This window comes from Mesoplodon mirus (genome assembly GCF_964341445.2).
Source record: "Mesoplodon mirus genome assembly, chromosome: 8".
Taxonomy (NCBI): Eukaryota; Metazoa; Chordata; class Mammalia; order Artiodactyla; family Ziphiidae; genus Mesoplodon; species Mesoplodon mirus.
In genome coordinates, this window is record NC_138984.1 from 34,052,776 (window position 1) to 34,079,871 (window position 27,096).

General features: G+C 37.6%; 1 protein-coding gene across 3 annotated transcripts; it reads right to left on the reverse strand.

The window, feature by feature from the left end:
• Positions 1-337: 337 nt before the first annotated feature.
• NOP58 (NOP58 ribonucleoprotein) lies at positions 338-27,096 on the reverse strand. 3 transcript variants are annotated; one of them, XM_082630488.1, is made up of 15 exons: positions 26,839-27,096; positions 21,276-21,352; positions 19,497-19,549; positions 16,231-16,352; positions 14,235-14,371; positions 12,506-12,570; positions 11,407-11,541; positions 10,107-10,252; positions 9,365-9,491; positions 7,548-7,711; positions 6,540-6,674; positions 6,225-6,286; positions 3,928-4,061; positions 1,032-1,192; positions 338-642 (listed from the first exon to the last, which is right to left on the reverse strand). In XM_082630488.1, the coding sequence occupies exons 1-15, from the start codon at positions 26,881-26,883 to the stop codon at positions 592-594; spliced, it is 1,614 nt and encodes a 537-aa protein (XP_082486614.1). In that variant the 5' UTR covers positions 26,884-27,096; the 3' UTR covers positions 338-591. The 3 variants fall into 3 exon arrangements, with proteins under 3 accessions (XP_082486614.1, XP_082486615.1, XP_082486616.1); XM_082630489.1 differs by lacking the exon at positions 26,839-27,096 and adding an exon at positions 25,978-26,076; XM_082630490.1 differs by lacking the exons at positions 19,497-19,549; positions 21,276-21,352; positions 26,839-27,096 and adding an exon at positions 19,175-19,435.

A 27,096-nucleotide genomic window follows, 5' to 3' on the forward strand; every position in this document is an offset into this window, starting at 1 on the left:
TGCAAACAAATAAAGTTAGGAACAATTTTTTTCTTCCTGAAGAGACACCGAAAAGTTTTGCTCACCTGATTTTAAAACCTTGAACACAAAACACAGCTTTACTTAAAGACAGGAAAAAAATGAAAGACAGTCCAAAAAGGAAAGAGAAACATATTAGAGTGGGATTCTTAAACTGGTCCATCTAATTGCTACCTTCCAAAAGGCTACGTTTCAAATTAATGGTTCACAACTCTCACTTTTCAGGTATAATTATCAAAATACTAATCATCAAATGCTAAATAACGTACAGAAATGGCCAAAAATTCTCTACGTAAAACAGAGAAACCACAGAACTGCCTTAAAATACAAAGAAAATATTTTTATTTGTATAACAAATATTCTAAGAAATGATGATATAATAAAATTAACAGAGTTGATGTGATGTTGAGACACAAATAGGTATGAAATGCTATTGATAATTAATCATTTTGCTTCATCCAACCTCCCATTGATTATTTTAGAGAGCATCTCTGGTGTATTTCTGACTGAATTTTAAGCATGATGTATCCAGATGATTCAATTAAGAAATCTTTGAAAGAATGGTTCCTTCCATTAGTCCTCATTAACTCTTTTTTTTTTCTTTTTCTTCTTTTTCTCTGGACTCTGAAAATAACCAACAAGAATGCTTTTGAAAGACCTGTAAATGTATGAGTGATTAAAAATAACTTTTCCTCATAAAAAGCAAAGTAGGTCTATTCTATTTCCCTGGAAAACAAGTTTGGAGCAAAGACTAAAATCTAAAAATATAAAACCACCTTTATCATCTGTACCAAATGATATTCTCTTCCACCCTTAACAAAACCCATTTTGCAATAAGGTTCTAGGTTTAGGAAATGGCCCTTTATAATATAAACACAACAATGTTGCTGTACTTCCTCATCAATGCAACCATTTTTTAAAAGCTACCTGTTCATTTCTAATATACAGAGTAGAATAAAATATAGAAACCCTGCCCATGTCAATAAAGTATTGGTAATTAAAAACAAACATACAGCAATTGCTGTGCTGGTGCATGGTTCTTCTTCAGAAAGCGGTTCTTCTTTAATGTGTTTCTTTTTGTCCTTTTTCTTCTTTTTCTTCACAGATGTCTCCTGTTCTTCCACCACTTCTACTATATCTTCTTCTACTTCTACTACTTCCTCCTCTTCTTCAACTGAATAAGGTTAAGTGTAAAATACTACAATTAACATTGCATCAGACTTCTCTCCCTCAAAACCCCTCTGAGAGTCTTAGTTTTTTCCTGTCATTCAGGTCAACTATCCAATGTTTATTACATAATTTTACAATTGCAAAGGTCCTTCAAATATCTACCTAGTATACTACTACTAACTTTACAAATGATAGAAAGCTCAGAGAAGTAAAATTCTCATGATCATGTAGCTATACAGAGAGATCAGGATTAAAACAAATCATCTGTACCAAACCCATGTTTGGGGGGAGACTAGTCAATTATATTAGAAATGATTAATAAGAGTTTGGAGTTAGGAGACTTGGGTTTATCCAACCTGTTGAAACCCTGAGTAAGTCATTTAATAACCTTTATAAACTCAACTTCCTCATCCTTATAAAATTTAGTAATGTCTATCTCACTGGTCAATTTCTAGGATTTAACGATTTAACACATGAAAATTTATGCAAAATGCTTAGCATGAATGCTTGGCACATTAGAATGAGGACTTAATAACTGGTTGCTATCATTAGAAATCCATTGATCAAATACTTACTTAGTACCTACTATATGCCAGGGCTTGTTCTAGACAACTAGATACAGCAAGGTACAACACAGACAAAAATTCCTGCTTTTATGAATCGTTTACTTTAGTAGGAGAATGGAGAGACCAAAAAAAGAAAAAAAGATATGCTATAAAATATTTTACATAGTAAACAGTCCTAAGGATAAAGAAGAGGAACACTGAGGAGGGCAATACATGTGGACATCTTAGACAGGATAGTCAGGCAGATACCTAAAAGAGGGAAGGGAGGGGACTTCCCTGGCGGTCCAGTGGTTAAGACTCCACGCTTCCACTGCAGGGGGCACGGGTTCGAACCCTGGTCGAGAAACTAGGATCCCACATGCCATGTGGCCAAGGAATTAAAAAGAAAAAAACAAAATAAAAGAGGGAAGGGAGTGAATTATGCACCTATATTGAGGGAAAACATTCAGGTAAAGAGAAGAGCAAATGCTATGGTTATTTTAGGAAAGAAGGGGGGTTGGCAGGTTCATGGAATAGCAAGGAATCCAGTGTGGCTGGAGCAGAGTGAGCAAGGAGTAGAATTAGATCAGAGAGCTAATGGGGGTGCCACTGTAGCTACTACATTAAGAACAGCAGAGATGGGTATAAGTGGTTCAGTTCTAGATACACTTCCGAAGTAGAATTAAGGGACTTCCCTGGTGGCACAGTTGTTAAGACTCTGCGCTCCCAATGCAGAGGGGCTCGGGTTTGATCCCTGGTTGGGGAACTAGATCCCACATGTGTGCCGCAACTAGGTGTTTGCATGCCACAACCAAGGAGCCCACCTGCCGCAACTAAGACCTGGCGCAGCCAAACAAAAAATTTTGTTTCTTTTAAAAAAGTAGAATTGGGGCTTCCCTGGTGGTGCAGTGGTTGAGAGTCTGCCTGCCAATGCAGGGGACGCGGGTTCGTGCCCCGGTCCGGGAGGATTCCACGTGCCACAGAGCGGCTGGGCCCGTGAGCCATGGCCGCTGAGCCTGCGCGTCCGGAGCCTGTGCTCAGCAACGGGAGAGGCCACAACAGTGAGAGGCCCACGTACCGCAAAAAAAATAATAATAAAAAAATAGAATTAAGAGGATTTGCTGCCAGAACAGACTTGGGTTATAAAAAGAGTCAGTGTTAAAGGCCAAAGCAACTAGAGCTGCCATTTATAAGATGGAGAATATTATGGAGCCACAGACTGGGAGTGGTAAGGGTCCAGGAATGTTAAGTTTGAAAAGCTTAATGAATATATGAGTAAAGATACAAATCTGGAGTTGGGTGTTTCAAATGTTACTGATGGGTTTAGGGATCTCTTTATTGTTGTTCAGTTAGGAAATAGAATCACTTAAATAAATAACTTGTTTATGTTTTCTTCACCCAGAGCAGGAGACCACATTTGCTGATAGTACTTTTTTTTTTTTTTTTTTTTTTTTTGCGGTACGTGGGCCTCTCACTGTTGTGGTCTCTCCCGTTGTGGAGCACAGGCTCCAGACGCGCAGGCTCAGCGGGGCAGGCGGACTCTCAACCACTGAGCCACCAGGGAAGCCCTGATAGTACTTTTGACCACTAAGCTATTTAGAAACCCAAAATTATATCAGTCATTGCTTTAATGCCTTTCTTGCTAGACCAGCTGGTAGGCACTCAACACAGGTGCAGCTAATAAATGGGGGAGCTCACTTATCAACTCTGCAAGAGAGCCTAATTCACTGGTGAGCACCTATTAAATGTTATCACTCTGTTGGCAGGCTACCCAGTTATTACTCTAGTCCTTTCCATGTAACAGAAACAATGACGAAAAGTACTGCTGCATCAATTCTATGCTCTACTATAACAGAAATATTTCAAAAACTAATTTAGAAACCACATACCTTTTTTCTTCTATTTTAAGCTGATTCTCAAAATAGTTCACATGGTAGAAACTAAAGTTTTAGTACACTTAGTATAATCCTACATATTCAAAGAGGCACTTCTCACATTCCTCTATGAAACATGATAAATTTAACAATATCCTAATTATTCCCAGAGAACATGATGGTTTATTAAAACACCATTAGCTTTCAATATGGATGGTTTCACAATAAAGTTCAATGGTATGTACTTTCCCAAGATTTATGAAGTCTGTACTTCTTAAGGAATAAGAGTATAAATGACATTACAAAGAATTCAAACTAACCTTTAATTTTAACCTTGGCTTTTTTGGCCTTCTTTTCAACCACTTCATCCTCTTTGTCTACCTGTTCAATCTTGCGTTTTTTAGAATAGGTTGGTAGTGTGGAGTCACCAGAAGGATCGTAAGTCTTCACTTCACTGAAAGAGCCATAGAATTTTAGAAAATCCCTACAAATATCAGTAATCAATTCTAAAGAGATTTAAAAGGAAACGTCATTAGGTAATACTTACACAAGCATACAATGCTGTTTCATTTTAGTGGCCTTAGGGCAGTTTATGAAAAAGTCTCCAAAAGGTAAAGAGGTGTCAACAGTAGGTCACACTTCACACTTCAAGAGAAGTGGTGAGCTAAATGAATTGATTTAGTAATCAATGTAGTGACTATAGTATAGAAAAATAGTCAATCAGCATAGGGGGAAAAAATGGAGGAAACCTCTTTATACCAAATGATTACACTAGAAAGTAAAAACTGAACCAATTCGACTTTTAGAACACTGGGCAATTCAATGAAAAACAAAACAAAAACCCTAAATCAAATTTAATACAGAAGACTCCATCACAAGATTCCAAGTGGCAGAGGAACAAGAAGGGATATATATGGATAAAGATCCCTTGAAACCCAAATGTTTGCTTTTGTTCTAACAAAGTAGAAAGAAAAATTAAAGTACTGCGTGCCAAAAATGTGAACTAAACCTCATAATTGGTGCTTTAAGCACATGTGTTTAAAGTCATAAGCATAATGGCATGGGAACATTAAAAAATTGTTCAAAACAAGCTAAGGGGGGCTTCCCTGGTGGCGCAGTGGTTGAGAGTCCGCCTGCCAATGCAGGGGACATGGGTTCGTTTCCCGATCCGGGAAGATCCCACATGCCGCGGAGTGGCTGGGCTCGTGAGCCATGGCCGCTGAGCCTGCGCGTCCACAGCCTGTGCTCCGCAGTGGGAGGGGCCGCGGCAGTGGGAGTCCCTAGTACCGCAAAAAAAAAAAAAAAAAAAAAAAGAAAAAACAACAACAACAACAAGCTAAGGAATGTTCTATTAAGCTATCTTGCAGGCTCACAGCTGTTAACTTTTATAGGTTAAAAACATTTATAATTTAAGAAACAAAGTAGTGACTAGGTTCTCCTGGGTCTCTCCCAGATATATGTGTTATTAAACTTTTGATTTTCTGTAAAAAAAAGAAAAACAAAAACCAAGCCCAAAAACAAAGATCCACATTTTTTTCAACTAAACACAACAAATTAGGCTTTAAAAATTACAAAATACATGGTCATTGTAGAGATCTTAGAAAATTCACAATATAAAAGTAAATGTTAATTAATGTCCGTAACTGAATACATTTGGTTTCTTTTCAGAATCAAGGAAAACAATTTTTATGAATGTATATACTAAAACATATATCTAAATACGTATTTATAATGAGATGTTACTATATTGCTTTCCCTGCCACTTATAAGATTTTCCTAAAGGACTGTAAGAAGTCCTAAAAGCACAGTTTATGGATTAATGACTAGAAATGTTTTTAAGGCTCTTGACACATACCGTCAATCTGTTTTCCACATTCTATTTCTATCATCACAACCTCATCAGCATTGAACATTATCTCAAATAGTAACAAAAACACCTCTCCCCACAAGTATCTTTTGTAATTTCATAGTGAGGTCTGAATACTTATCATGGCTCTTAGCCACTTATAGACTTTTTCTTTGACTCTTTTTTTTTTTTTTTTTTTTAAAAAAAAACAGGTTTCGGGCTTCCCTGGTGGCGCAGTGGTTGAGAGTCCGCCTGCCAATGCAGGGGACGCGGGTTCGTGCCCCCGTCCAGGAAGATCCCACGTGCCGCGGAGCGGCTGGGCCCGTGAGCCACGGCCGCTGAGCCTGCACATCCGGAGCCTGTGCTCCGCAACGGGAGAGGCCACAACAGTGAGAGGCCCGCATACCATAACCCCCCCCAAACAAAACAAACAAACAAACAAAAAACAGGTTTCCCTGTGGCTTAACTCTGAATGGACTTTGGTTTTGATATGTTATACTATATAGGAACTATGAAGGAAAAATATTATCGGAAATGAGTAAATTAAATATTAAGGAAAAAGGCCAAAACAAATATATTATGTGTACTTATTGCACAACGTATAAATGTGTGTATGACTAAAAACTAGACGTGAATATGGAAAACTGTAAATGGCAAAGAAATAAATTAGGGGGATACTTAGTTGTTTTAAACAACAAAAAAACTGTCAACAATTAACTTTTAAATAAGCAAAAATTGTTCCTTCATGCTCTCCCAAATGTACTCACTCACCTTTTATGTTCATATTTTTCCGCTTTTGCTAATGCCTTTCCTGTTCCGCTTATTTTCCGTATCTAAGAAAAGAAAAATTATTAATAGTTTTCTAAGGCATAATCTCTTTATAATATATATGGTAGTATGTCAATTCTTTGTATATATTAGGTAAACTGTTAACAGCAGGCACAAAAAGAATATATTAGACATACTAAAAATGTATCATAAAAGTAAAACTGGTTAGCAAATGAAATGAAAAAGTACATAAACTACTCGTGGTTTATTAACTTTTGACAGGTAACACTTCTGCAATATGCAGGATGTGATTCTTACCCCTCTATCTTCCAAGGTTCTCAACCTGGCCTCTAATTTGGCTCTGTTCTCAACTCCCATCGCAGAACTGGAATCTTCACCAAAAGCATCATACCGGATGGCCAAAACAGTTTTGGCTGCCAGCATCCGAGAAATCTAATAGAGAACTTGAAGTTAGAGGCATTCAAACTATACTCCAAGATGAGATGTAAAAAATTCTCTCAATAATTTATTCATGAGAACACTACAGATAAATCATTGACTCTAGAATTCACTCTAGGACTTTTTAAAAATCAGGAATTACAAAAGTATTGTAAACCATACAACTCAAGCCACTTATCTTCTATTTCAATCTTTGCCACAGTATGATGGCTAACTGGTTATATACACAACCACCATTATTCTGTTGGATGAAAAGATATTGTAGTATCTTATGTCTAAAACTAGCTCAAACCATTCTTCCATCTTCCTTTAGTTTCTACTGTGTGACATTAGTCCTACACTATGAGATCATCCAGATTAAGTATAGCCCTCAGCCCCCGCAAGCTTAACTAGTATTTTATTTTACTGAACCCTTTATCTCTCTCATCACTCTGCTCTGAATTTTATAACATTTCAATTCCTATTAAACTATGTATCCTGTAAAAAGCTTCCAAGTACTTTAAGCCCCAGTTTCCTCCTCTGTAAAATAGACACCTACAACTCATAGGGCTATTAAGAGGATTCACCAAAGTCCTATCAAGTGTTAGCACAGTGTATGTGCTATTATTTTTTATAGGTCATAAATATTGATGTTAAATGTTTCCTGCCACACAGAAAACTTCTGATGTGACATCCCTGTCCCCACCAATGGGTGGAGTCTAGAAAAATAGTAACAGCAAGCACTAACCCTTTCTTCTAACCTTTTCTTTCAGTGTACATAAGTGTTTATTTAAAGAATTCACCATTCTCTATTTGATGAAAAAGAAACAGTAGGAGGAAAATGGTTTGGAGGAAAAAAAGGCCTACTCTAGGAAAACTGTAACTGACCTTTCCTTTGTGTTTGGGACTTGTCTGGCCTACAAGTGAAGCATGATAAATGAGACCATACTTCGGGGTATCTCGTCTAGACTTGAGGGCTCTGAAGAGTGCCTTTTCTGCTCCAAGAATCTGAACTGTAGAAGCTGCATGTTTGGCCAAATTCAAAAGAGAACCTTCAAAAGAAAAGAAGTAGTTACCAGGAATGTACTTGCAAGTATTTGAAAGTTCCATGTATTAAAAAGACCTATATTAATATTATAGCTACCAGAGTAAATAAAAATCTGATATAATACAGGATTCTATAGTCTGGAATTACCCCAAATTCCTGATACCTCAGCATTTGTGATTCATCCATTAACACCACAAGCAGAGGTCTGTGATGAATGTCTATGACAAATTGAAGGTTACTTGTTCAATTTTACTTATTTGCCTGAAGAGGTGGTATTACTATTTCACATTTCATTAGCATACCGTGGGAGAGATAAAAACACACGTATTCACAGACACCACCCAATCTAGCCCCTATTTTTCTGAGATTTATTTTAGACACCAGATATCCTACTACTATAGATATGAAAAAACATACAGATAATTAAAGTGAAAATTTAGTATTAGGACATCTCAGTAGATCTATGTGATAAACTTCTTACACTTTATTTACCCCTTGTTTAAGATATGGATGAGGAGGATTTCCCTCGTGGCACAGTGGTTAACAATCCACCTGCCAATGCAGGGGACACGGGTTCAAGCCCTGGTCTGGGAAGATCCCACATGCCGCGGAGCAACAAAGCCCACGCGCCACAACTACTGAAGCCCGCACGCCTAGAGCCTGTGCTCCACAAGAAAAGCCACCATAATGAGGAGCCCACGCACCGCAACGAAGAGTAGCCCCCGCTTGCCGCAACTAGAGAAAGCCCGCGGGCAGCAACGAAGACCCAATGCAGCCAAAAAAAAAAAAAAAAAGATATGGATGAGGAGATATAAGCACAATAATTAAGTATTAAAGTTGATGCTTTGTTAGATGTGCTGCACTGATTTTCTGTCACAAAACATCAATTAAGAAAAAAAATCTCTTTCTCTTTTTTTTGGCCTGGCCATGCGGCTTGTGGTATCTTAGTCCCCCGACCAGGGATTGAACCCGGGCCCCCAGCAGTGGAAGCGTGGAGTCCTAACGACTGGACCGCCAAGGACTTCCCCAGAAAACATCAATATTAATGCAGTTGCTCAACCACTAATTACATGTTTAAAATTCAACAAACATACACTCGCCTTCAGGAAGTTGTAGTAGTAACATCAAAGATCACTGACCAAAGATCAACGTTAACAAATATAAGAATGGAAAAGTTTGAATTATTGTGGGAATCACCAAAATGTGGCACACAGACATGAAGTGAGCAAATGGTGTTGGAAAAATGATGCCAATGGACTTGGTCTACACAGGGCTGCCACAAGCTTTGAATTTTTAAAAAAAGCAGTATTTGTGAAGTGCAATAAAACGAGGTAAGCCTATCCTAACTGATTTCATGCTCCTGCATTCATCTGCTTGTTCTAATTAACCAAAACAAACTTTTGACAAAGGACCACAAGTGTCTCAGAAGAGGCAGTGACTAAAGATGCCTTCATTATCCGAAAGGAAATCAGGCATACAAATAAAAATCATCATTGAACACCTTGGCCTTAGTCCTCACAAATATACCATTTACTTCTATTTATTACCTAGAATTACTTTAATAAGTGTAGTTTAAAGATAAAAGAAAAAAATATCTTACCTAGAAAACAACTCAACTCTCAATACCCATGTTTACAAATTACATTAAAATCCTCACCTGCATGGGCAATAAGCCGTGCTCCAACTAATTCACCAACCATGACTGTAACGTTGGGTGCAATGGCCATCATTCTATTTTGCAGATATTCATAGAGCTGGGTTCTATATTCGGAGATTTCAATCACCTAGTGTAGGGAACAAAATGAGTAAGTCATAAATGACAAGAGTAAAAACAGTGTAAAATTCATATGTCTAAAACATCGGAGTCTCAAATTATCACAGAGCAGTTGTACAACCCTGGGAAAATTAACCATTTCTTACCTCAGTTTCCTATAAAAGGGCTGTTGTGAAGATCTTATAAGATAATGTATGGAAACAAGCTAATACACTGCCTAAAAATAATGTTAATCAATATTACTGTTATTCTAAAAAACTCCAAGGGCTAGACATTTCTGTCATCCCCTGTGATTCTCGTATAGCTATCTTCAAATGAAAGGGAGAAAAAATACAGGCTATAAACATAAAAGTTAAAATTAAATAATTGCAGCTATACTTCTCTGCCTTTTTAATGGATTTATTATTCAGATAATGCTAACAATATAAATAAGACAGTACTCTTAACTTCATTTTAGTATATATTTCCCCCTCTAAGTATAAATCAAGATGGCATCAGATGAGGTAGTGACTGAACACCCTCATATTTATTTATCAGGTGAACAATACATTTAAAAATCATCATTGCCATCAGAAGTTACAGAGCTGGTACCACCACAACTAGTTTCTCTATGTGTATAGTTTACCTGAGTGCAGAGATGCAGAATGTTGCAAATATCTTCTTCTGAAACCTCTGTTCCCATAGATATCTCTGCAGCTGCTTTCACTTCTGCTTCAACCTCTTCTGGCAGTAATTCAGAAAGTGTGGCCGAGGCATAATTCTTCCTATCGCCTATGGAATGTTTGCAGAGGATGAGGGAGAATCACTCTTCAATAAATTATATAAAATCCACCAAATAGTCAAAAAAAAAGTAGAGATAAGCCAACGAAAAGGATGCCTAAACAAAACAAAAAGCGAACAAGTTTGACCTAGTAACTTTCCTCATATAAAGGCTTGATTTCTCTCCCCACCACCTCCCTCCAAAAAATAGAGATAACAAAAAAACCAAAATACACCATGAAACAGGACTTACAATACTGTGATAGACAATTTGTAGCTAAGGTTATACTGAAGCTAGGGCCATGAGTTCTTAGGGGTAGTAATATGATAATATGAGCCAAGTAACTCCTATTTATTAACAATCCTCACGTTCTTCTACTAATATTGCTGTACTAATAGTAGACAATTTAACACGAACAGTATAGACAGCAACACGATTTTTAATATCAATTATTATTAATATATTTCAGGATACCCCCAGTCCACAGTTGTCCTTATTAATGGTAACTTCACTGAGACACATTAACCATAAGAAGCCATTTCCAGAAAAACCAAATTAGGAGCTCCCTGGTGGCGGAGTGGTTAGGAGTCTGCCTGCCCATGCAGGGGACACGGGTTCGAGCCCTGGTCCGGAAGATCCCACATGCCTTGGTGCAACTAAGCCTGTGTGCCACAACTACTAAGCCTGCACTCTAGAGCCCGCAAGCCACAACTACTGAGCCCGAGTGCCACAACTACTGAAGCCCATGCGCCTAGAGCCTGTGCTCGCAACAACAGAAGCCACCGAAATGAGAAGCCCGCGTACTGCAACAAAGAGTAGCCCCCACTCAGCGCAACTAAAAGAAAGCCCGTGCACGGCAACAAGAACCCAACGCAGCCAAAAATAAATAAATTATATATATATATTTTTTAAAAAAAAGAAAAACCAAATTAGAGAACCATGTTTTCTGCTGCACAGGCCATTGAAGTCAAAGTTAATTTTTTCCTGAACTCTAACAGATATTAATATGGCTACACTTCCCAAACCTGCAAGACATAATAATCTCTTGGAAGTTTAAGAAAAAGAAAAAACCCCACTGTAACTCATGTTTTAAATGAGTCACAGTGAAATAAATAAATAAAAATAAATGGCTATTTTCAATGCCTTACAGGATCAAGTTACTTACCAACTTTCTGTAAACACTTGCAGTATGTCAAATTATCCGAAATAATTTTTCCTAATTCAGGGAAATGCCAGCCATACCATTCTCTACACCGCATAATGTAGTTGTTTAGTTCTTTATCTAAGTCATCTAACAGGGCTGCAGTAGATTAAAATGAAAAAGAAAATAGGAACTTAAAAGGATTTTTAAAAAACTTGTGATGAAATATAAATTTACCATTTAACCATTGTCAAGTGTACATTTCAGTGACTCACATTCACTCAGAATGCTGTGCAACCACCACCAGTATCCATTTACAGAACTATTCCATCAACCCAAACTGAAACTCTGTACCCATGAAATAATAACTCCTCGTCCCCACCTCCCCAGCCCCTGGTAATCTCTTCTACTCTCTGTCTCTATGAATTTGCCTATTCTAAGTACCTCATAAGTGGAATCACACAATACCTGTCTTCTTGCCTGTGGCTTATTTCACCTAGCATAACATTTAAAATTCATCTATGTTGTAGCATGTATTAGAACTTCTTAAGGACGAATAATATTCCATTGTATGTATATATCACATTTTGTTTATCCATTCATCTGTTAATGGGTATTTGGGTTGTTTCCACCTTTTGGCTACTGTGAATAATGCTACTATGAACATTAGCTGCGTAAGTATCTGATTACCTGCTTTCAGTTCTTTGGGTATATACACCTACAAATACAATTGCTGTTTAAAGGGATTTTAAAAATTGGAAATCGTTAAGACTTTGATGTCCAAAAATCACCCAATGACATGGGAGAATGACCTATTATATACACAAGTGAAAAAAGCAAAATAAAACACAACACAGATCCCACTTATGGTTTTATCATTTTTCATGGAAAAAGAGAAATCATTCAGTTTACATTAATAGTGTAATCCATATTATCCAACTAGTCAAATTATAGTTAGTTTTTCCTTTCTTCTATTCTGCATTTTTCAATTTACTTTACTTACTAAAAGTTCTAGCTCATCTCCCTTTTCTTCCTCAACAATTATAAAAGATATAATCTTAACAGTAGGAAAAAACCACAACAAAGAGACAAACAGATTAGCCCTCACATGTACTATACTTACAAATTGCCTGAACAATCATTGTATCCACTTTGTCAGCACTAAATTTCAATCTGTATCGGGACAAGCTGGGGAGAAGGGGGAAAAATACACATCACTAAAAAAAAGCATTTAATTAACATCTTAAAAAAACTTTTACCAGAATCCCTGTCCTGGAGCTATACTGTTTACCTTTTTCCTGCATGGGAAAATTAGCTAAATAAGAATACAATATTTAAGCTCTAAAAATACACATTTAAAAAGAAAACAAGTACATCTGTCCTGCTATAACTTACATTTCTGAAACATGAATTAATTTATGAATGATAAATAGGATAATGCTGTGCAGCTCAAACCATACTGGTTCACATATGATTTTTGCAGCATATTTAATGCTTTATGCCACTGGAAAAAAAAAGTACAGCACTGTAACACCTGAAAAGAAGAAAGCCATGTAGGAACAATATTATACATAAGGGTTTCTTAATCTTGGCACTATTAACACTGTGGGCCTGATTATTCTTTGTTGTGGGGTCTATTCTGTGCACTGTCGGATATGTAGCAACATCCCTGGCCTCAACCCCAATTGCCAAATGTCTTCTGAGGGGTATCTGATTGCCCTTGATTGAGAACTACTGCTGTGCACAATGCCAATTAATCTTATTTTATTTGTTCAAAGGTCCAGACCTTTGTTTACTGTAGTATATCTGTAATATAAATTTAACATGTCCTTTATTTTTTGGCTGCGCCGGGTATTAGTTGCGGCACACTGGACTTAGTTGCCCTGCGGCATGTGGGATCTTAGTTCCCTGACCACAGATCAAACCCGAGTCCCCTGCATTGCAGGACGGATTCTTTTTTTTTTTTTTTAGCAGCACATGGGCCTCTCACTGTTGTGGCCTCTCCCGTCGCAGAGCACAGGCTCCAGACACGCAGGCTCAGCGGCCATGGCTCACGGGCCTAGCCGCTCTGCGGCATGTGGGATCTTCCCGGACCGGGGCACGAACCCGCGTCCCCTGCATCGGCAGGCGGACTCTCAACCACTGCGCCACCAGGGAAGCCCTGCAGGATGGATTCTTTACCACTGGACCGCCAGGAAGTCCCTAACATGTCTTTTTAACTGTTAATTTTTTTAGGGTTACAAAGTTACTTAGGTTTTGAGTGGTTTACCCGTAATCCTATTTTTATTTCACAAACCCTATTATTGTAGTGCAATTTCAAAGAATGCCAAGTTATTCAGGATTATATATATCACAGTACAGCAGAAATTCCTGGTCTAACGGACCTCTGGTTAAACGTGACAAGTTAATGTTTTTCTTTGCCTCATAAAAACTCAAGAAAAAACTCAATAAAACAAGCCACACACACAAAACAGAAGAGAAGATCATTAGCAGATGAGAAAATTCAGGGAGATGGCAAGTAGATGGAATGGTAGCAAATGATTTAGGAGATGTAAAAGAGAAAAGAAAGCCCAAGAATTGTGGCATCTAATACCAGAGGCAGAGAATGTCTATCATCAGGTTCAGAGCCCAGACAATGGAGCCAAACTGCCTGGGTTCAAATTATGGCTTCATCACTTACCAGCTATACAGACTTTGGGCATCAGTTTCCTCATTTGTTAAATGAGGATACTATCACTGCCTTCCTCATAAGATTCTTGAGAATTAAGATAGTATTTGTAACATACCTTGAACTGTGCTATATAACTGTTTATTAAATAAAAATAATAAGACTATTTTCCAGTAAATCTCACCTGTGTGCCAACCCAAGACACATGGCTGCCATTTCACGTGGTTCTACCCCAGGGATTAATCCATCCATCTGTGAACGGATTCCTCTCATAAGTTCGTTAACAAGAGGACTATGGATACAACTGAGATTCAGCTTTTCCTATAAGAACAAGAACACTTGTATCAAATAAAGAACTAAACTTTTCCTAAAATTATTTAAATACTAAAATAGCATTGATTTAAATGTATACATTTCTCAGTTTCATAAAAGCAGTTTCTCGTGTTTGTGGGAGGAACACTTGAATATACTATTGGCAGAGGTCAAAATTGGTATAAGCTTCCGGGAAGGCAGCCTGTCTACACGAATCAAAGCCATAAATAGATAAATACAATTTAACCTAGTAATTTTGTTCTTTTTGGTGGTTTGAGGGATCTTTTACTACCTTACATTATTTAGCCTCTTATAAAAATTATAAAGGTAATACACACAGAAGGTTTTAATCAATAGTACTATAGAGAAGGGAACTGAATGAAAAGCACAAGTTCTGGGCCTTAGGCCTTTTCCCTACTGTTCGGATCCCTGAAGTACTTCCAAATCTATACTAACGTTAATGTATATGTGTATACATATACATAAATCTTTATAAAATTTAAGTTTTTACACACCCCAGGCAAACAGGATGAATCTGTTCTGGACGCCTTCATTTTTTTCACTTCGCAGTGTATTTGCTAACTCCATACATATTTACAGTTCTATTGCATCAAATGCAAACAACAAGCATGCAAAATTGTGTATGTTGCATCACATTTAAAGAAACAAATATTTAGTATGCATACAAGAGACAACCAGTGCTTAAGTTTTGCAAAAGGGGAAACTGAGAAGAAAAAATTAAAGATATTCATAATCCCACCAGCCAGCAACTTGCTGTCCCATGTGCCTTTCTGTATGTTTATTATGCTAAAATTTAATGTTTTTAACAGAAAAATATAAACTAAGACTTCTGGGCACTTCAAAGGATGAAGATAGAGATTGGTATCACTGAAAACTTCATTACCTGACGGTATTAGAAATAATCTATCCAAACGAACTTATTTAATTCACAATCCTACCTCAAAAAAAAAAACCCTCTAATCTCTTCAGCACTTTCCTACCTCCAAACACCTAGAATTGATCCTTACTTCAAGAATGAGAGAACTGTAAATCAACTATACTTCAACTAAAAAAAAAAAGAAAAAAGAAAAAGAATGAGAGGTATGTTCATGAACTTGCACTGTAATACCTACTGTAACTACTGAAAATCAAAGTACCACAACTGGGATTTCCCTGGTGGTGCAGTGGTTAAGAATCTGCCTGCGAAAGCAGGGGACACAGGTTCGAGCCCTGGTCCAGGAAGATCCCACATGCCACAGTGCAACTAAGCCCGTGCATTGCAACTACCGGGGCTGTGTGCTCCAACTACTAAAGCCCACGCGCCTAGAGCCTGTGTTCCTCAACAAGAGAAGCCACCGCAATGAGAAGCCCACGTACTGCAACAAAGAGTAGCTCCCGCTGGCAGCAACAAAGAACCAATGCAGCCAAAAATACATACATACATACATACAAAGTATCGCAACTGGCCTCTAAAATTTTCTGCCTTGCATGTTTGGGAGTCTATATATCCAGCCTTTCTTTCCATTCTCACTTTATGTTTAACCTTAGCAATTCTACTCCCTACTAAAGTTTTCCAATAAACACATACAATAAAAAAGAAATGTGATTTATGTTGAAAGGGAAAAAAATGTCACTAAACAAAAATATCCCAGGATATACATAAAGTGTTATCATTTGGGGCATCACTTATATAACCTTAGTTTTGATAATCATATTGGAAACCAATTATTATGTAGCGTAGGGGAAAACGATCAAGTATTCAAATCTGAGAACTTATGATAAACAACTCATTGCAAAAGCTAGGCTTTGCAGACTTTATGCTGTATGGTGAGTTCTGATCAGCAGGCATAAAAGAAAATTATAACTACCTTTATGACGCCTCCTAGTTTAGCATCAGCTACAGCCAGGGGTTCATGGGCTTCTTTAACTATTTTCTTCAGAACTTTCTTCAGCTGCTTATTGATTTTGCCCTCCATCAGAGCTGTGAATGCTTTTTTAGGAAGAAAAACAAAACAGTTAACTCAAAACTTTAACTGTAAGAGCTTAAGATTTTATTTAAATTTTATAAATAAAGAAAAAAAACCCCACTTCTTTTCAGAAAAGCTGAATTTAATATTACTTCTGAAGTGAAATGATAAACGTTACATATTTCACAATCTCATCTGATCTTCCCACTCTCATTTCCACTCCAGAACCAGGAGTTAAACCAGACCCAGCATTCCTTTCTCTATGTCACACAATCCTTCTGAACTCAGAATTGTAAGTTGTTAGAAACAATCTGTTTTGGAATGATAAATTGATTCACTCTCCTGTGTCACTATAGACCGACTGGCCTGATTGTGAAATACCATAAAAACTCTGTCAACCCTGTTTACACTCCTGTAAAAAGGAGTGTATTCATTTTGAAGGTTCTGCCACAGTTTAAGTATGTCCGAGTGGAGGTCTTACTTTTGCTAATCCTTGATCCAGATGTGTCAACAGGCCTCTAACTTAAAACCTCCAGCGATTGTAGAACTTACTACTGAAGGCAGCCAATTTGAGTTGGAGGCTGTTTTCATTTTTGGCAAGCTCTAAATGTGCTACTTAATAACTCTCACCCTTCTTTAGACCTATACTTAGATCCTTTAGACCCACATGGACTAATTAATCTAATACCTCTCTAGTTGTCTGGGTTTTGGCTGAATTTAAAGTATGCCTGGCAGGAAGTCTGTCACAATTTCTAAGGTCAGGCAGCAGTTTGTGCTTAATCAGCCAGGTACTTGCTCTTTCCTCCTTGGGAATTCAAATTCCCAATCATTTGAATTTCAAGTGCATTTTATCTGCTATCTGGAAGATGAAAGGTGAGGACAAAAACCACACAGATCTTACAGAGGTCTCTACACTCTAGGAAGCTAAGATTCAAGCTACTTTTGTTGAGTTCTAACAATTTACATATTGTAAAACATTGACTCCTTTCTAATATACATTTCTCTAATAATTGTATTTTCCTTACAAGTGTTTAATCTTCTCTAATTAAAAGATTTTATTCAATGTCCTGCTTCTAGCTCTCAATCTTTCCTATCATTTACTCACACTTTAACCTAGTGTTCTCCTTTAAGATTTCTTAAAAGTAAAAAAATTTCTACTCTAGATCCACTCTAACATTCACAAACATTTAACTTCCCTGTTAATCACTCTTCATTATATGTATTTTTAAAAGATGGTATACAGAGATGGTGACAGGGATAAGGGGAAGCTGAATCTTTCCTCTTCTCTATTAGCCACTATTCAGCATCCCTCAGCAGTCTTCTCCCTTCATCCAAATTTAGGCTGGCTCCAAACTTTACTGTGGCTGTTTGTAAGATGTGAAACTTACAAGTCTAACCAAGAGTAAAAATAAACCTTGCTATGCAAATGGCACATTTTAGCTGCTGAGACCACTATAAGTTGACACACTGGACTCATTCTTAGGCTACAGGTTTTAAATGTATTCCCTGACATCTACAACCACTTAGTTCTAATTCTGTCATGTCAAAACTGCCTTATAACTGGGAGAGGGAAGTTAATTCCCAGGAAGGACTCTGTTCTCTTAATAATAATAAGATGATGTTCAACTTTCTGGTGAAAACTGATGGGAAAAGGCATTGTAGATTTCTATGACTAGATTCCTGACAGAGCTCACTACCTTCATTCATTTACCCAAAAATATTTTTGTGCTAGGGATTTCACGGTGAACAACACAGTCTCTGCCCTCATGGAATTTAGACTGAAGAGTGTGTGGGGTTGACTTTACCCAGCATGCTATTTTCTCCATTTATCTTACATTATTTTAAGGACTACCTGCCCCCCAAAAAAGGGCCACTTGAGATCAGAGCTGCAGCACTTTACAACTCCAAGAGGAGCTACTCAAATCAATCTATATGAATGATGCTCCCCAGAGTTGGAGAATAGCTAACACAATCTTGCCTGGGATATTACCAAAATTCTACCCATATTTATTTTTAAAGCTGTGATGAACAGAACTATCTTTTAAAAATTTTCCAGGCAAAAATTACCACATTTATGCTTTATGGCTCTATAAGACTTCAATTACTGGATGTGTGCAGCCCTAGAACTATTTTAAAAAATTTGAAAATTGGCCTCGTTGGCTCCTCCTTCAGCTCACCCCTCTGCCAAGGTTGGGGTGGCCCATTAATATTCCAACATATTTAATAAGATTCTTAACTTTCACTATATAAGAGAACTATACCCTTCTCCTGTGGCGGTGAACAAAATTACTTGGTTCAGTCAAATGAATCTTATGGCTTAATTTTAAGCCATACTCTTCATTATGGTCCTTCATTTTCAAATTATACCACTAAGTAGTTGGCTGATCTGGGATACAGAATTTAAGCAACTGAAAATTCATGATTAGAGTTTTATATCTGATCTTGTTTTCCCTAGCATTAAAAGAACACTGAGACCAAGTGCCTACTGAAGCCAAGCCTAGTCATTAAACCCTACTCATGTCTGTTGTCTCATCCCTAGGACTAGCTGAAGGATGTAACAGTCCTCCATTCTTCTAAATCATAAAAAAATCATGCCCCCTTCAGGTAAACTGTTATGCAATTCTGTAGTTTGTGTATTAAACAAAACAAACAAACAAAACCACCACACACACACACACACCTCTACTAGTTTTCTTAAATCTTTTAATAATACTGTGCTTTTTGAAACTAAAAATGTATATACCTGGAGAGCTGCTTTATTATTATTCCAACTCTAAATCCTGGCTATTCTCAACTTTACCCTTGGATTGAAATGATCAGAGAGCAGTGTACTTGACCACATTACCTTGATCCCTTGTAGAACAGCTTTTACTGAATTGTGCTTCAGCATTATGCTGTTGGTTTCCACAGGGAGATCAACTTAACCACTTCTCACCTCTCATCACATGTAGGGGAAAAACCAGCCCTATAGTGAAAAAAGCTAACTCAATGTTGTCTCAGTGGTAGTGACGAATTTGAGTTAGATCACTTAAATTCAGTTCCAAAAAGAATGCATCATTGACAACATTGAATAGGGTTAACTCAGGCAACTGAAGCAAACAATCTTTTAATGAGGATGACAAATCACCAATATCTAAAAAACCAAAAAAGCCAGTCTTTGACTTTACCTGCCAATGCCTCTGCTGTATCCTGAAATTTCTCAAAATGTTTCAGCTTTACTCTAGAATTAAGGGGAAAAAAAAAATGTTATGGGGGCACACTGTGCAAAAGCCACATATTTAGGAGAAGAGGTATTGGACTGTTTCCAAAGCATACACCAATAAAAAATTTTCCTGCCATTGGGTATTGGTGTAAAGTTAGATATTCTTCTAAAATGACCAATTTCTCTAAATGTCAGGCTAGTAATGTCTGAACTACTATAGAGGTTGTAGGTTTTGAAGGAAACTTGGAACAACAGAAAAGAGGTTTGCTACCACATCTAAACCACAGGAAAGATGTTGACACAAATGCCTCTTACTATACAGCACAGAAGTGGCTTAAGAAAAGGTGTAAGGGTCCCTCTTACGCCAGAAATCTCATGACATTGATTTGTGCATCCAGTACAGGTTCCATTAAAAAATAACTAATTGTTAGATCTAATTCCTGTTACCCTTACTTTACCCCCTTCCTCCCTACTCACTTATGTGCAGGGTAACATTATTTTATATCAAAACAAATACATACAGTTAATCCATTGTTGTCTCAGTGGTAGTGACGAATATTTGAGTTAGATCACGTAAATTCAGGTCCAAAAAGGATACATCATCGACAACAATGAATCAAGTTAACTCAGACAACTAAAGCATACAGCCCTTTAAAAAGGAAAACTAGTCTTCCACTGTGTCTAAAATAATGTTATCTTAAGCAAGGTTTTCTCACCTCGTCAGGGAACACCCTGGTGGTACCTTAAATGCACACTTAACAATAGAAAGAGGTAAGAAAAAAGCAATTATTTCACCTTATTCCACCTAACCCCATTTCCACTCAACTGAAGTGGCATTTGTTCATATCTCTGTATATTTGCATAAATGCATATATATAGGTGTACAGCAACACCTGCAAAATGCAATCACGTTATACACATTACTCTGAAGCATGGTTTTCCAGTATACCATGTTTCCCTAACTATTTAGTATGACATCTCTTTGGGTTCAACACTCTTTAGCAAGCTTGAGTAGTTTCCTTCTATTCTAGTGAGTTTTTATTAGCACTAGCAGATGAATTATGAAATGCCCTTTGGCATCCAAGGACATAATCAAGAGATCAGTCGGCTCCTTCCTAGGACCACACTCACCAAATGGGATATTTCACAGGGTGATTCACAGATGGTGAAACAGCCTTCTTGACTCTGCCTTGAGGAAAAACCAGCTCCTTTCTTAGAATGGGCATCAAGGTTATATTCTATATTCCTGTCCAGAGACCTTGGGGAACAAAGGTATGCCTTTCCAGTATTTACTAGCTAGTTATTTTACTACGCCAGAGGGAGCTAGGAAATACTAGTCATAAAGAATAAGTAAACTATGAATTAAGTTCAAAAACACCTGAATATCACTAACTTAGAGAAATTATAAGTTAAATCAATTAGCAGCCCATGCTTTTGACAGTTATTACTTTAAACAGAAATTTATACTTAATTCACAATCAATTTATGCTTTCAAATATCTTACAAAAATAGTGTTTTTTTGGGTGCTGTCCAATCTCAACTGCAATTAATACAAATTAGCTGAGATAGCCTATGCTCCAAATAAGGAATCGAATAATTGAGCTCATACCAATATTATTCCTGACATAGAGTTCAAAACAAAAAGTTATGGATATATTACATGAAGGGGGGGCACAAACACACAAAACAAAAACAAAAACCTCTAAATGTTAACTGCTAAGTTCTTAGTTTCAAGATGACTTACATTTTATTTGCTTTCTCTGGAGTTTCAAATTCTTTCCACAAACTATCAACCTCTTGAAGTTTCTTTTCATTCAAAACCTGTAAATAAATATTTAAAATAATTTTCTTTAAATCGCACAGCTTAGGCATATACAACTATACTCTTCAAGTACAATTGTACATGCAAAATGAGGGTGGTGGGAGCTATTTTTCTCTCTGAAATTACCAGTTTTCTTACCCAGCACAAATTTTTGGTCAAACTAATAAATCAAGTAGCCCAATGAGTAACTGGATGGAATTGAGATCTAGCTGGGTATTTGTTTAAAACTTTCTATTTTTAAGGAGCTCCCTAACCCCTTCACAAAGCCTGTCATATTCACAGATCAAAAGAATTTATTTGCCTACTTTCTACACAATAAAATTTGTTCTTTAGGGACTTTCCTGGCGGCGCAGTGGTTAAGAATCCGCCTGCCAATGCAAGGGACACGGGTTCAAGCCCTGGTCCAGGAAGATCCCACATGCCGTGGAACAACTAAGCCCGTGCGCCACAACTACTGAGACTGCGCTCTAGAGCCCGCGCACCACAACTACTGAAGCCCGCGTGCCTAGAGCCCATGCTCCGCAACAAGAAGCCACTGCAATGAGAAGCCCGCGCACCGCAACGAAGAGTAGCTCCCGCTTGCCGCAACTAGAGAAGGCCTGTGCCCAGCAACGAAGACCCCATGTAGCCAAAAATAAATAAATAAATAATTAAAAAAATTTGTTATTTATTGCTATGAACATCCTGACAAGAACTACGGATTTTTCTAAAACTAAGATACCATTAGTTCTAAGACACATCCTTATGTAAGAAATTTTAACATGCCAAGGGGAAAAAGGGGTACTTTTATCTATGAAACACAGCCATTAACATTTAGGTATATATTCTTCAAGACTTTTTGACTGTCTATGCTTCATTTTATTAATGCGTACTTTTAGGAATCGTGCTATACAGTTAACACTTAACATATTGTGGACGTAACTCTAGGTTTTAACAAGAATTGCCTTGTATGAATATACCATCGTTTATGCCCTTATTGATAAATATATATACTTTTGTATGTATACATGCTGTATTTCTTAGGACAAATTATTGGAAGTGGAGTTAAATGATCATATAAGAAACGCATGTTGACAGATGTATTATCGAAATGCCTTCAAAAACTTCTATTACTTTCACTTAAATCAAGAGTGAATAGAAGTTCTTATTTTCCTACACCCTCACCAATACTGTGTGATAAGTCAGCTGCCCAAGTATAAGCTAGGGTAGGATCAATCCTAAAATCCATTTCACCCCATATTTAACATCCTTGAAATTGGGATGTCTTACAATTGATGGCAAGTCAGTTTAACTAGCAGTGTAAAATAACAGTGTATTATACTTGATGAAATATAGTATTATAGATATTATACATATCTTGTGGGAAAAGGCTGCTGATCAACTAAAAATTATACCTTACCAACAAGCCACATTTCACCAAATCCACAGTACCACAGTACCACAGAATACTTGCATAGTAAGACTTATTACCCAGTTATAGCCTAGTACATATTTCCATGATGAAACATGAAGAAATACGATATTGCACACCACCTTTATTTTCTGTCAGATGAGACTGGCAAGATGACTTTAAGGATTTACTGTGTTGTTTAAATTTAATCCCACACACAGCTGAATCAAACATATTTACAGAACTGGAAAAACAGGAATCAGTAATGAAGCAGTAAACAATTGCAAAGCACACTGTTTTATATTAAAAAAGTACAAACCACTAACAGTTCTGTTTTGTATATCATTAAAACTTTAGAATACAAAGACATTCCATCAAATCTCATGAATGCACTGAAACTTTAATTCAAAGTTATTTTTTTGTTAGAGGAAATTCACAGAATAGTAGTGATTTTTAGTAGTAGTTTACTCAGAATGCGGTTAACCATACCTAAAGTTCAATGACTGTTGACAGGATACGTACCAAATAGGGGATATGACTCATGAGTAAAATTCACTTTTTTTTCTAGTTGAAAAGCAAGTATATTTGAAGATAAAATTTGGATAACAAAATTGGTATATTAAAGAGATATTATTTCAAGTTAAAACAACAAAGGAAATGTAATGAAATCATGTTAATTCATGACCACTGAAAGGTCTCCAAGGACTTTGTTATGGCAAACAAAACCTTGGCTACTTTATGTTCCCAGTCGTGCACAACAGACTGAAAAGAACATTACTAATAAAGTCTGAACAAAAACAGAATTAGAAATAACTACTGCATTTTCTGTTATACATCTATCTCAATTTTTTTTTTTTTTTGCAGTACGCGGGCCTCCCACCACTGTGGCCTCTCCTGTTGCGGAGCACAGGCTCCAGACGCGCAGGCTCAGCGGCCATGTCTCACGGGCCCAGCCGCTCCGCGGCATGTGGGATCTTCCCGGACCGGGGCACGAACCCGTGTCCCCTGCATTGGCAGGCGGACTCTCAACCACTGCTCCACCAGGGAAGCCCCATCTATCTCAAATTTTTAATCATTCATTTTCAGACAAGGAAATCTGAAATATTAATATGCAAAATCCATTTTAAGTTTTATCATTTTGTTTTAAGACGGAATGAATAACTTAGCTTTTGTCACCACTGAAATCTTTAGCGCTGCTGTTACACTGTTGGCTAGTTTTACTATAATAAGTACCATATGTACCTATTTACGTTTACAAAAAGTGAGTTATATAGTATGTAAGTTATACCCAACAAAGCTGGAAAGCTTATTGCATAGTAATCATGTTATATAGGAACTTCGGTAGTCACGTAAAAAGCTCTTCCTCGAGCCCTTGAGAAATAAAGGAACACACACCACTATGCTACACAGCAGCACTGTACAACGTGACTACTAAGAATTTAAATGACTTAAAATTAAAATTCATCTCCACAGCTTTACTAGCTACATTTCAAATGCTAAATAGCTGTATGTGGCTAGTGGCTACCATACTGGGAAGCACAGCTACAAAAGGTCTGGGATGAATAAGACTGAAGAATGTCTAGTCTTACTCTGTGTGCCATGTGACATAAGGGACACAGGCTTGAGTTTCTGCAATATTCGACAAATAATAATAATAGTTCTTTTAGGTATTGTCTCTGCATTTATATATAACTTTATTAACAAGCAACATTTTTTGGAAAGTTTTAAATGCTTTTTGAATCATTGTGTATATATGGATATGCATATACTGGGCCATGATATAAAATGTATTCTTTACTGTGAACTGAGATTAAAAAAAAGTTTGAAAAACTTTCTTAAAGCATTCTCATTCAAGCATGGATTTTTGCAACCAAGGTAATTTTATACCCCAGCATTTTGAAAGATTATGGGAAAGGGAGCTAATAACCTTGTATTGCATATCTCCACACACATAGATATTTCACGTACTATGATATTCACCCTTTTAAGGTGTACAATTTACTTTTTAGTAATTTTCACAAAATTGTGCAACCGTCACTAATTCCGGAATACTCTGTATGCCTATTTTATTCAGAAAGAATCAATAACAGCTACTAACTCCAAATATTTATAAATGAAGCAATATTTCAATATATTTAAGCCTTTAGTTATTTCTCTAATATTAGGTTACCTAAAACATAAACCACAATTTTTAACAATGTTCAACAGTAGCTTGCAGATAAACAACATTAAAAACTGCAACAGAATACTCAAGACTTATTTTTATGGAGAATACTCTTTACTAGTAGAAATCAATAAATCATATGACTTTATACTTTATGATCCAGGTCTATAAACTATACAATTGCTAAACCCAACTCCTCCCCATTGTTAGAAGCAACCACTGGACAGTGCAAAGTTACCCCTCCCCTCTTAGCATCCAGGTCAGGAAAGTATCCGTAACATCTATTTGGATGAAATTCATCCACAGACGCTGATTCAAAATATGACAGACTACTCTGGCTAAGAGAATTTGGGGGCATGTGCAGAACTCTAAGAATTTAGAGGGACCTTCCTGGTGGTGCAGTGGTTAAGGCTCTGCACTCCCAATGCAGGGGGCCGGGGTCCAATCCCTGGTCAGAGAACTAGATCCCACATGCATTCCGCAACCAAGAGTTCACATGCCACAACTAAGGAGCCTGAGAGCCACAATTAAGGAGCCTGAGAGCCGCAACTAAGGAGCGTGCCTGCTGTAACTAAGACCCGCTGCAACCAAATAAATATTAAAATAATAATAATAATTTAGAAAAGACTGCAAAAAGCTGGGGAAAGTCTAATAGACCCGTTCCCAGGGTCCAAAGCCTTTTAGTCCCTTAAAACTGCTAATACTACAATCTCAGACAACTCTAACGAGAGGAAAAAGAGGCAAAATCAGCTTTCGGTTTTTAATTATCTCACTGGTTTTCTTAAAAATAACAAGTATTTAATGTAACATGCAAATAGAAGTATATTTTCAAATGTCAAAGAGAAACTTGGAAAATAAAATGAAAAACTTTCCCAAATAAACATGTTGGTATGTACCCTTCCAGACTCTATGCACCCGTGTACCACACAGGTTTTTGATTTATAACTAGAATCACACTGTATATAGTTTACCTAGCATTTTTTGACTTATCAGTACATATGAAAAATCTGTTTTTCGTTGCTATATTCGTTGAACCCAAGAGTCCGACACGTAGATAGAACTCAATTTACCTCATGCTTCCTAACATCTCAACAGCACCCTATTACATGAGCGTCCCATTGCTCAGTTATTTCCTTGCTGATGAACTTGAAGTTAATTTCAAACTTTCCCTATTAAAAAAACCAAAACTCAGGTTGGTTATATCCAGCTCAGATTTCCCCCCTGGGCTTCAAATCTGAAATGACCACTGTATTTCCACGTCTAACAGACATCGAAAGCTTCACACAGCCCAACTGCAACTCTTTAGTATCCTCCCCATTCCCAGCCCCCAAATCCCTAAACCTTCTCTTCCCTTCCCTACCACCACAAACCCACTTACTTAAACCCAAACCTCGCATTCTTCAACCAGCCAATCTCGTCAGTTCTACCTTCTAATTTTCTCCTGATATTTCTTTCCCTCCATGCCAGCCTTAACCGAAGCAATTTCATCTCGTCTACATTAATGCAAAAATATCCTTCTTCCGTTCTTGCACCCCATCCCTCGTAATCTATTCTGCACAGAGCAAAACAAGTGCATTAAAAGACAAAGTTAGATGAGGTCACTCCTCTGTTAAAACCTTCCAATCATTCCTCAAAACTCTCAGGACAAAACCCATACTCCTCATAACCTGTAAAATTCGAATACGTCTCCTGTCCACCTCTCTAACTGGGCCAAATCCTCTTACTGAACCCAGCGCCCCAAACGGCGCGGCCACGTGCTCACCGAAACATGCGCCTCCCAGGCCCAAAGCCTTCCCCCTTTCTTTCAGAGCAGGGGGACAGAAAAGGCGCCCACGCGATCCTGAGCACCATCGTCCTCTCCTTACGTCTTTCCGTCTCCTCTCCTGCCCAACACCTGCCTTCCCCCTCCAACGGCTCAATCTCCCACCTACCTTAAAGATGGCGTAGCCGACGGACGTTTCAAACAGCACCAACATGGTGACGACGGGTCAGGGCACTGCGCGGCCCGCCGCCGAGCTCTTATATCAGTGAAAAAAGACCAAATCTGCGGCCCCCAAAGGCCCGCAACGCCACGGCTGGCCAAGCACCAGGGCGCCCACCTTCCCGCAAAGAACCAGATCACGTTGCCTAAACGTTCCACACTGCACTACAAGCAGAACCCATGAACGCACTTCTCCTTCTCCAAGGCT